Raw genomic sequence first — 12,336 nt, forward strand, 5'->3', positions numbered from 1 at the left:
TGTACGTTCATCCAATCAAATTCAAGCTGTCTGAGCGTTTTATCTGAAGACTTTATGGATTCAGCTGGCCATCCTCTCACCTCTCATCCAGTTACAGTCACTTCTGCTGCCAAAATAACAGCAACATTCCAGTTTGCTAAAACACTAACACTGAGGCTTCAGAATGAATCAAACCTATATTCAATCATTCATTCAAGTTTATAGCGACAGAAAGTTTTGCAATAAATAAAAATACTGTCTAAATACGTTAAGCACTCTGTTCTACATGGAGTGATTTTACAGTTATCTTTAAGTCCATCTCTTAGAAGCTAAATGTAATCTTTTACTCCATTCAGTGTACCTGCATGATGGTTATGCACACCACTTACAGCTGTGAGATTTTCATTGCAATGTTTTGCAAACATCACAGGTATTACTACTTTAGAAAAATCACTGCATGGCGGATAACACATATTTTGGTGACCATTTTCCTGAAACATTTGGTACTCACTGTGTTTAACAGACACATCTTGGCCAAGTAGAATGTGACTTGTTGGTATTTCAGTGTATTTTTGCTCTCACCTGGCTGGCTGTCAAAAAGTTAATGAGATATTCTGATCAGTGTTAAACATAATTTACTATCAGCAAAATCACATACAAATAACTGACACCATTATGGAATTATGGTTCTGTGTTCAACCATCAATATCCCTACTTTCAAATCATGCAGCTTGATGGTTTGAGTTATCTTCTCACATTCACACTGTCACCCACTAATCTACCAAAGTTGAAGTTGGATCATGCGCACACACAATATTCAGACATGTGAACATTCAGTTTTTCTAGTAAAACTAGATTTCTCATTTATATACTGATCAAAGAATAAATAATAAAAATGCTTTATTATTAGGAAATAAGGAGAAGCTCTGTTTTCTTAATCACATAAGGCTGGATGAGAGGACTTTCTTTTTCTTTCGCATAAGAACTTCAGAGAAATAGAAAGTTGAGTCAGGAAACGTCTATAAGATGAGGGAGGTATCCTGTTTGCACATGCAGAGAGTGAATGATGCAAAAACAATGAGGTGTGTCAGTGATGATATGAGGCTAAGAGCTTTCAGTGTCATTCACAGCTGTCGAAAACGTCAGTGTACACCCACACCATGTTCTCGAAACGCCGATGTTGCCTGACTGAAAAGTCAAAGCAAATCAACATATACTTTCTGTGATTCACAAAAAGCACACATCTTATAACATCTCAGTTTGGATATTAACTGTAATTGTTTCTAAATAGTGTGGAGTTAGTAAGTATAAGTATTTGGACATCTGTATACCATCTTTGCTTCTGTACACCACCACAGTGGATTCTAACCTAAGCAATCAAGATGTGTTTTTTTTTTCATATACTGTATATATGATGTATAGAGGGGCTATTGAAATCTGAGACAATATTTTAAGGTGGGAATGGAGGTCACATGTTTCTCCTTTCTAAATCATCCAAAATGTAACAATAAAGACTTCTTGCTTTAGCAAAACCAAGTGGTAGTTAAAACCTAGACACTAAGATCAGTTCTGGGGCCTCCTGCTGGACACAAGAACAAATGAAAATCAGTTGATTCCAGTTTCAAAATAAACTGCTGACAGAACAGAAACACGTTTGCTCTGACAGAAAGAGAAAACCTGCGTTAGGATGTTGTGACTGGATGAACAAACCAGCTAAATAAATCATTGATGTGCTCAAAACTGTTTGTGTGTGCGTCACAGTGAAAGTGGAGAGCTTCTGTACATCGGATGTGCAGCAGTCAAAAGTCAAAAGGTCAAATTTCAGGTCAAAAAACTCTCATTGTCTGTCTTTTGTCTTCTCTGGGATCTTAATGATGTCACAGAGAAACAGTATCAGTGATATCCACAATGCCACAGGCACAGAAGCCCCCCCCAACTAGTTATTTAACCCTCTGTTTATAATGGGCAACCAATGAGAATGTTGCTTTAAAGAGGGGAGGTGCTAAAACATGTCAGCTCAGCTAGGTGATGGACTGAGCAGCTGCATCAAGGCCCAGTATAAGAAAAAAGTTGATCTTGAGCTCTTATCCATGCAAAGCTACTATAGTAGATTCGACTAATAAAAATACAGACCTGGAAATGAGCAAAATAACCCCAACTCCAATATTTTTAGCTGTAAACGTATAACCTACACCTGACAGATGAAACATAACAAGAAATGCTCAGTAAAACAGGTCCTGATTGCCAAGTGAAAAACTTGGACGTGAGGTGGGACTCTGGAAAAGCAAAGTCAGCCGTGGCTCGTATTTAAGTTTGAGGCAGGGATGACCTGACCCTCCAGCTCACTTTCAAGTGTCCCCTTGTTAAGGATGGACTGACAGAATTCTGGCATGTTGACTTTGCAGGCCTTTGTCAGCACGAGGTTCAACTCTGGAAAGTAACAAACACATAAAAGTGTATTTTTTTGTGAGTGTGTGTGTACCCCTGCCGTCTGTCCATGCTGTTTATTTGTGCCCTTGGTCTCTCCCCATTCTTTTCATTGTATAGGTTTTTTTTAGTGGGTTTGTCATTCCTTTTGTTTATAAGGATCATTTGTGTTTAAGCTTCGTTTTGTTTGTAATATAGGTTGTATTGTTTCTATTTATCCTGATGTCATTTGTTATGTCCTCCACCACTCTCTGTTTGTCTTTTGCCTTCCAAGTCCTGCTTCTTAGGTTATGTTTGGCTATGGCCTCTGTGTGTCTCATCTATATAGTATTTAGTTAATCTCCTTTTATATTCCTATTCTGTTCCTCCAGTCTTGTCATTGTGTGTGTGTGTGTGTGTGTGTGTCTTTGACCTGTGTTACATTGTTCCTCGTGTTTTGAAGTCTCCCTGTGTTTCCTACTGTGTATATCAGCCTAACATCATAAAACATGATGAGTGATGCAGTAATGCAGTAATGCACTTTGGTATTTTGGATATCTGAAGTATGTTAGCGTCATACTAGATCTTTTTCTGTTCCTTTCTTTATGGAGCACCTTCTTGATCTCCTTTCAAGTAAATATGGCCCCATCCAAATTCAAAAAACCAACAAGGTGGCTGCTAATACAGTGTCTAAAACCACTAGATGATGATCTGTCTTTTATAAACAGTTTGTGGCAGCTGTTCCCAAACTTAACAGCTTGCACACATAAAATTCATCCTCCCAGCAGAGATTATTTAAATACAGATGATTCAATCTCATAGTCAGTGCAAAACCTATTTACTGCATACTGCTTTGGTAAGTTGTGTTTATTTGCAGTAGTGCTGTTGCTCACGTTACGTGTGAATGCTGAACACAAGGTTACGCATGTTGGTTTTTACAGGATAAACAGGTTTATTACAGTCAAGTGTGTCGCTGTAGATGGACATAACACAGATGCCAGAAATGTTTGAGACATCACTTTAAAACCTGCAAAAATGAAAATGAGCTTCATTTTCCTCAACACCTGAGCAGGAAGGCTGATGACACGCACTGACCGGTAAAGAACCAAACACAATCTTTAATCTTCTGCATGGTATTAATCTTCTCCTGTATGTCATTAGATTTTATATTGTATTTATTTTTATTAAAGAAGCTAAATCCTGCCCTTCAGTAACTTTAATATTGTCCATTTTTAATCAGTTTTGGCCTGCCAGGTTCTAGCCGGGTGTACTGAGGCAGTGCACTAGGCAGACTGAGAGATGAGACTATAATGGGCAAAGAGAAACGTGTGTGTATTTGCCTTGAGACAATTTTTGTTTTCAGGAAACATATTTTTGTCTTTATTTTTTTTCTGTTTTAATACACCCAGCAGCAAAAAGCAGAGTTTTGCAGAGATCAGAGGCTGTAGAGACTCACTGTTTGTTGACTGTTTCAGGGAATTACACGGGAAATACTGTGAGAGGAAAAAGCTGCGTGAGACACATTTTGCATTAAATCGGAGCATTTCAATAAAGCATACATGCCTGGACCTCGATGAGAATCTCATTTCCCAGTGAAACTGAAGGTGACACCCCTGTTTTAAACTATCTGATTGTGGATACAGCTTTACAGTCCCAATTCTAGCTGTTATTTTCTAAAACTTGCCATTAAATTCTTCACATTTTTATTTACTGTGTCATCTTCTTCCACAGATTTGAAGCTTTAATGCTTCAATAATCGCTAATGTATTCCTTTTACTCTTACACCAGTCTTGGCCCTGACAAGGCAAATAGCATAATCGAGTAGCTGTCATTAAAAAAATAAAATAAAATCAGTCTTGTAATTTAAAACTCTTCATCATGTCCTGCCATGAATGCTTTCTTAATGCTTGCATTTTTTAAAGAAACGGGTAGAGTTTCTACACTGTTAAAGGACTGACTCAGTTTTTCCATCTATATCCAAAAGGCCCGTCCTAATCCCACTTAAACAATCAGAGACAGAAACAAATCGAGAAGGTGTCTTCTGAAGTTTGTCTTTTTACCACCAAATTCTCTCTTTATGTCCACTCATGAAGTGGGGAAAATGGATCACGTATTGACAGTATGAGGCCAGCAAACCTTTCACAACATAGTTTCACTTTTCATTTGAACTAAGCCTTGAAGTCTTTTTTTGAATGCACGATGCTGTTGCACAGGATGGAAATTTCTCTCTAGCTCTAGATGTGCTGTTTGAATTCTAAAGACAAAGAACAGGTGTGCTGGTCAATTATGAAAGGATGTGCAAGTAAACGTTTCGTACTTCTGTAATCTGCTGAAATGAAAGTAAAAAATATAATTTATGACTGAAACTGCACCCAATTTTCCTGTGACATCTCATGTTGTTGTTGTGGGAATAAGATGTCTTACACTGTGGTTTATTGTTTTAGCTTTTTTCAAAATTTGGGTTCTGGTTTGGGTCTGTTTTTAATCTAAACAAAACCGTTTTATCCCCAGTATGAAAAATAAGCTGTTGACAGGAGGCTGTTGTGGTTTTCATGCTAAAAAAAACCACCTTATCTTAAAGGCAGTCCTCACAGACAGACCGAAGAGCCGATTCTGGTGAAGACTACTTAAATGATGTGTCTGAGATCAAAGCTTGTGATGCTGATTGTTCATAAGATGGGAAAAATCCCATCAGTTGTTGAATTCAATTTGCTCCAAAGAATGACAAAAAAATATATAATCTGACTTTGCTGAAGCAACCGCAGGAAGGTAAAAATCTCTTTAAAGAGAGATCTGAGAACAAAAAAACATTCAACACACATTTGCCAGACAAGAACTTTAAAAAGTATTCGAAAGGCAGTCGAGTATTTGCAGAAAGTTTGCGCAAATGCAGCACACAGAAGCGCTTAAAGAACAAAAAGTGAACTTTCAATGGCTAATATGAAAACACCTGAGTTGCACAAAGTACAAATGGCTAAAACAAAACAGGTAAAAAAGCAAACTGATGAACTGAGAGCCGACAAGGAAAGAGTTAAGACTGTATACAGCATTGCAGACAATCATAAAGAACAGTGACGAAGGAAGCAAAAACATTGGAGGCGTACAAACGAAGTTGTTATCAAAAAACAAGGACAGATGATTAAACTGATGAGCAAGAAAAACTGCGAGAACAAATACAAGAAAACATGTGAAACAAAATATGAAGACACCCAAAAGAGAATTAATACGATGCCAGGAATGCCTCCAAAACCAGACTCAGGGTTGAGCTTTGAATACCTTGGATAACTTACCAGTTCCTCATAATAATTAAAGCGAGAATATAGTAGAAGGGTGGAGTGACAACTGTTGGTTTTAAAGGAAAAGAGAAAGAGAATGCTTGAATGGTAAATGGACTGATTCTTATATAGCGCTTTTCTACTCTCCCAGAGTGCTCAAAGCACTCTATACAACATGCCTCATTCACCCATTCAAGCACTTCTAAACACAAGTGCAAACTAATCTACATTCACACTCCGATGAACGCATCGGAGGGCAATTTGGGGTTAGTATCTTGCCCAAGGATACTTGACATGCAGACTGGGAAGACAAAGATCGAACCACCAACCTTCCGATCAGTATATGATCTGCTCTACCACCTGAGCCAAAACCACCCCATAACTTGAAACGTTGTGTACACTTTGTCCTGAAGAACTAATTTTTTTCAAAGAATACAGGCGGGCTCAAAATGTGATTTTGGCCCACAAGTCCAGCAGATGAGTGGCATCTCCACATAGATGTGGCCTATATCACACATACAAAATAAATAAATGAAAGACCAACTCTGACCTTTGCCTTTGCTCATGAGCTCTGGGCGGTTAGGAAATAAATAACTTATCTTCTTATGATCCACCAGGTTTCTGGGCTTGGACTTCTACAGAGGGATCTAAAAACAGCAGACTAGGAGTGCAGAAGTGCACAAGGAGACAACCTTGAAGATAAATCAAATTTTAAAAAGGTAGGATTTTTTGTTTGTATAGGCAGTTTCCCACTTCATGACCACACATTGTATTTTTCTAAGAAATTTGGGGGATTTCCCAGACAAAAGTGGAAAACGTCACATATCCTTCCAGTTACTTTGCATATAAGCTGTCACATTCAGTCTGAACACACCTTCATACGTCCAACTGAAAGATTTCTGGAGGAGGAGGAGGTGCACAAGGAGACAACTTTGAAGAGAAATCAAATCTTTAAAAAAAAAAAAAGGTTTTTATTTGTATTGGTAGTTCCCATTTTGTATTCACACATTGTATTTTTCCAAGAAGGTGAAAGGGGAAAGGGTTGCAGTGGCAAAAACAAAACATATCCTTCCAGTCACTTTCAGTCTGAACACACCGTAATACGTCTGACTGGAAGGTTTATGGCGTTAATTGGCTTAACATAGGCACATCCCAGCTTATCATGAGTGCTGAAATGAGATTTTAACCCTTTTTGTTGTGTGCACATACAAACTTTATCCTTTTGGAAAATTTCAGGTTCAGCTCAGTTTAGCTCAGTCTGTTTGAGTTTACTTCACCGTAGCACCACTACAATCACGTTAACTGTTTTACTTTCTGTGCAGCTGATCATGGACTACGCTGAAGGTATCTTGTCGCTTACCAAAAAAATCAAAAAGATGGCTGACACTATGAAGTCCAATAAGGAGTACTGCAGTCGGATTGCAGACAGAGTCAAAGCTGTTGAAGGACTGGTTTTAAACATCAGACAGAGGGATCCAAGCCAAATCTCTGATACTGTCGATGGAGCTCTGAGGGAACTCTACGTCATCTTGAACTCTGCCAAGAATCTGATGGCAAAATTCTCTCAAACCAAGACTGTTAAGACCTTCTTCAAGTCTAGCAGCATTGAGGAAAAGTTCAGCGAGGTGAACCAAAGGCTCACAGAGAACTTCCAGGTCCTTTCTGGTGCTCTGCAGATTGAGCACACCACCATGCTGCAAAAGGTGTATGAAGCTGTTTCAAAACAAAGTACTGAGGAAGAGGTTTGCAGTATGATGGCTAATACTAGTCTCACAACCCCTATGTTTCCCCCTGCCCCGGTGTCAAGTCCTACAGTTCCTATGCTTCCCTTTGCCCCGATGTCAAGTCCTACAGTTCCTATGCCTCAGCCTGCACAAGTGTCAAGTCCTACAGTTCCTATGCTTCCCTTTGCCCCGATGTCAAGTCCTACAGTTCCTATGCCTCAGCCTGCACAAGTGTCAAGTCCTACAGTTCCTATGCTTCCCTTTGCCCCGGTGTCAAGTCCTACAGTTCCTATGCCTCAGCCTGCACAAGTGTCAAGTCCTTCAGTTCCTATGCTTCCCTTTGCCCCGGTGTCAAGTCCTACAGTTCCTATGCCTCAGCCTGCACAAGTGTCAAGTCCTTCAGTTCCTATGTTTCAGCCTGCTCCAGTGTCACACCCCCAACATCCTCAGCTTCCTCCTACACCTATTTCTAGCCCTACAGGTCCTATATTTACATCCATACCAATGTCTAACCCTACAGCTGCCATGCCTGTCACCTACGTTATGTCCCCTATGTCGGTGCCTACACCTTATGTGAGACAGCCTGTCTACAATACTACAACATCCCGCTTTATCGTCACCAACAACATAGCCTCCAGACCTGTCATGCAAGCCATTTCTCAGGGGTCAGTCACTGGCATCAGAACTGTTGCTCCAATCACTCTTCCAGCCCAAAACACGCCCATTGTGTCAGCTTATGTGGTCAAGAATGCTTTTTTACGTTAAAACAAGACAAAAGTTTTGCTAATGGAATTTTCTTACATTGAATACAGTTAAGATACTGCTTTCAAGAGTGCAGTCAGGCTCAACTTAGGACCATCTTGCTCATCTTCACATCAACCACATGTTTCCTGGTTGGCTGCCCTTGTGAACACAAAGTTTGTGTAGCTGGCAGCCGGGGCTTCTGTGCCTGACATGAAAATATTATGGTTATTCTCTCTCACTGGTATCCTATGCAGCAAAGAATAGAAAAAAAACTGTGTGAAACTGAGTGTTTAATTGAGCTTTGGACTTACAGGGATTACTTGTACATACCCAGATCAACATTTGAAAGTTTGGACATGTTTGAAATGAACATCCACCATTGGAACAGGATATATGACAGAAAACCTGCACGCTCTTTGGACACAGCTTGCTAATTAAGCTAGCTAGCATGAGGTGATTATTGTGCCCTCCACCCTCTCATTCACTGGATCATCCAGTGATCACATCTGACTGCAAAAAACAAATATAGAAGCAGCCCAAATACTAACTGGCTCTAACTGACATCATGGTGTCCACATCCATCATTTATATACAGTCTATGGTTACAGCTTAATAAGATTATTTTATATGACCTTGTGTATTTTTATGATGTATTTTGAGATATTCAGGAAGACTAGTAGCAACTTCATAATAAACAAAGATTACTGACTTTTTGGGGAAAATATCTTCTTGGATTTTGGAAAAAAAAAAAAAAATCACTTCTGTAGTCTCTCCTGGAAGGTCTTCAGCGTGTAGCATAGTTATGCTTGGTGACTGGGTTTCACCAACTGGTGACATCCTAGCCTCTTTGTTTTAAATTTTTCACTATTAACAATAGTTTCTTTTTGATAATAATGTTTGTTACATTTGCAGTGTTTGTTTTTCTGTTGCATTTATTCTGGTGGCTCCATAGGATAGTTTGCAGGTTTGCCAGACAAGCAAAGGACTCGTTATTAAAGCCTGGGAGGATTATAAACCCCGTTGTCACATATGGCATCTGCTGCCAAAAATCTGCCAAACCAAATATGTGGAGCTACCCGCTGTAAATAAGTGAGTGGATGGAAGTAGCTTCTCTTCTTTTCTGATGCATTTGTTTTGCCATTAGATATATTTTGCTTTATTATTTTTATGTAGTTTACAACTTGTTTTGCTGGTGAGTCTATAATAAATCAAGAAATCTCCATATCGTTCTCAAAAGCTTCAAGCTGTCTGTTTTATCTGAACACTTCAGCTGAACATCCTCTCACCTCTCATCCAATTAAGGTCACTTCTGAAAATAACAGCAACATAAGTGGTTAAAATGCTAACAGGGTGGCAGAAAGACAGCAGCAGAAATACAGAGTAAGAAGCAGAGAATGGAGGCTACAGAAAACAGCTACAGCTCAAAAGGCTGTTTCTTTATGTGCAGCCAGTTTCATGGTTTCATGAAGAATGAAATTAATGACAGAGGTAACGACATGACCAAACCAGTTTTTTTAAAATGAAACTTCCTGCACAGTAAGTCGACCTGTTTTGTTGAATTGCCTCACCTGCAGTAGCGAGTTACAGGTTGTTGTGAACTGGATGCTAGAATACATTATTTTTGCTTCAACATTTGTTATTAAAGTTAATACTCTTTTTGATTATCTGTTGAGAACTTTACGTGAACCAAACTGTCAGTGAAATGCCTGATGTGTCTGGTGTAATATATCCTGAATAATGAAGAAAACTATGGATGTTTTTGTCTTTACACCACATTTGACTCTGACAAGACAGACGGCATAATCATGCATATACTTGTCATTTTCATAAATCAATCTTGTCATTTAAAACTCTTTGACATTTCCCAACATGAATGCTTCCTGTATGCTTGCATTTAGGAGAAATGGGTGGTATTTCTAGGCTCGAAGGTAAATATCATTTCCGTGAAGGCATTCTTTTCGGAAAACAAACTCACTGTAAAGAGTTTAAAGGTACAAATGTGCATGCAGCACTGTGACGTATCCTGCTTAGTTTTATACTAGTTCAACATTTAAATGTTCCAAGTTTATCGATGTAATCTATATTTAAACAGCCCCTCCTGATTACCCTCTCCTAATGCACATATAGCTCTAACAATCAGACACAGACAGTCTCACATCAGACACCAAGAGGGTATCTCCCAAAAACTGCCCTATGACCAACAAATAACTCTTCATGTCCCTGCATGAAATGGGCCTGCGAGGCCTGCAGATCATGTCTTCAAGGGAGCTCTTAGTGTCCATCACAAACGCAGGTGAAGAAAACTAGTTTCACTTTCCATATCAGAAAAGCAGATTTTGCTGATATCACTTAAGCAAATTAAGTAATAAAATATAGTTTTCTTTTTCTTTAATTGATTGATGGATTGAAGAATTTATTGCAGTTGCCTGCCAGCAAAATTAGATCTCTTTATACATATAATACACAAACATCACAATGGGGAAACAGGTCAGAACAGTTAGCACAAAGAACATAATGAAATGTATAACACAGAAGGTAATGGGCTAATGCATATAAAACGAACACTCTTCCTATTTTCAAGTTACAAAAAAGAGCTATAAGAATTATAAACCAATCAAACTATATAGAACCAACTAACATTTTGTTTATTAATCTGAATACCCTGAAATTTTATGATTTAGTTGAATATAAAATGGCACAGATAATGTATAAAGCACAAAATAACTTGCTTTGCCCGAGTACTCAGAAGCTGTTCAAAGTCAGAGAGAGTCAATATGACTTAAGGGGAACAGATTTCTTTTAAAAAAACAAGATAAGGACAAATATAAAGCAGAGATGTGTTTCTGTTAGAGGAGTTAACCTGTGGAATAGTTATGACAGCGATTTAAAAAGGTGTAGTTCATTTTCCTTGTTTAAAAATATGTTTAAAAATAGAGTATTAGAAAAATATATAAATCAAGAATGAAAAGAGCAAAAAAACCAAAAAAACCCCCCCAAAAAAACAACAACTCTTGATTCTTTTGCTTTGATGTAGTTACTTAACTAAGGTGGAAAGTTTTTTGTTTTTCTTGTTTGTTTTTGCTTTGATTTATTATTTGCTTCGAGCCCTGTGTACAGGAGCTCCATGCAAAAAGATCTTTTGTTAAAAGGGTTGGCGTAATAAGCAAATGCTTCAGCCGATACCTTTTGATTAGCCTTGTCTCATGCTTTCTTGCTTTGCGGTAGATCTTTGTTCTGTCTTCACTGAGATATTTGAATGCTAATCAATAAAATCAAATCAAACAAACAAGACGGTGTCACTAGGGATGGGTATCGTTTAGGTTTTATCCGATACCAGTACCAAACCGGTACTTTTGAAACGGTGCCGGTGCTTAAAGAATAGAGAACACAAACTTTGTCCAAAAACCTCTCATGTTTAGCTGTTTTTTTGTAAAAAGACAAAGTACTCTTTCCAACACTATATACTAACTGAACAAATATACTAAGTGAACAGTTAGCATATCTCTGTATTTAATGACTCTAATCTGTTGCACATCCATTCAGACTCAGGCTTTCTGCATAGCCGGTTGATGCATGTCCTTCCTTACTGTCCAACCTCACATGCACATCACATTCACTATAAGGATTTTCCTTTGCCATCACTCTCATTGCCAAGTCTCCCAGTAGTGCTGTCTACTTCCTTCTTTTTCAGCCTCTTCCTTTAAATACTTTACTTCCACCACCAAGTTTCCTTGCCTTCTCTCCTCTGTCCAGAGAATACAACAAACACCTTCTTGGCAGTTTCCGTCACCACTCCAGCTGTACTTTCCCAGCACACAACAACCTTGTTGTTTATTCCTGCATGACTGCACATTCTTAATAAGATGACAGGAGAATATAGTTACTTCAGTAAAATTATTAATATGACATTAAGATAATACATTACAAGTAAGAAGCTGACATTTAAAATTCTAATTAAGTAAAAGTTTTTCATGATTATTATATTTATCTTTATTATTTTATACTTTATAAATATCATCAGCATAATACTTGGGAAAACTTTGAGTACTTTAGCAACCTAGCAGAATTGTGACAGTGAGTAGAACTGAATATGAAGTAAAAATATGAGCCTTTTTATTGTAAATATTAACATAATATTTAATTATCTGTTAAACCAACCACATTTAATGAGCAACACATTCACAAAAAGATGAGCAGCCCAAGATGTC

The 12,336-nt window shown here is 38.2% G+C and overlaps 1 protein-coding gene across 2 annotated transcripts; it reads left to right on the top strand.

Moving 5' to 3' along the window:
- Positions 1–3,360: 3,360 nt before the first annotated feature.
- Positions 3,361–9,721, top strand: LOC309710159 (uncharacterized protein). 2 transcript variants are annotated; one of them, XM_082539407.1, is made up of 3 exons: positions 3,361–3,482; positions 6,278–6,379; positions 6,983–9,721. In XM_082539407.1, the coding sequence occupies exon 3, from the start codon at positions 6,989–6,991 to the stop codon at positions 8,147–8,149; it is 1,161 nt and encodes a 386-aa protein (XP_082395533.1). In that variant the 5' UTR covers positions 3,361–3,482; positions 6,278–6,379; positions 6,983–6,988; the 3' UTR covers positions 8,150–9,721. The 2 variants fall into 2 exon arrangements, with proteins under 2 accessions (XP_082395533.1, XP_082395534.1); XM_082539408.1 differs by lacking the exon at positions 3,361–3,482 and adding an exon at positions 3,597–3,713.
- Positions 9,722–12,336: the final 2,615 nt, after the last annotated feature.

This window comes from Aulonocara stuartgranti, assembly GCF_965226115.1.
Source record: "Aulonocara stuartgranti genome assembly, chromosome: 7".
In the NCBI taxonomy this organism is placed as follows: Eukaryota; Metazoa; Chordata; class Actinopteri; order Cichliformes; family Cichlidae; genus Aulonocara; species Aulonocara stuartgranti.

Excerpts from the sequence above, each read along its gene's own strand:
- LOC309710159 (XM_082539407.1), top strand. The coding sequence starts at position 6,989 with ATGGACTACGCTGAAGGTATCTTGTCGCTTACCAAAAAAATCAAAAAG.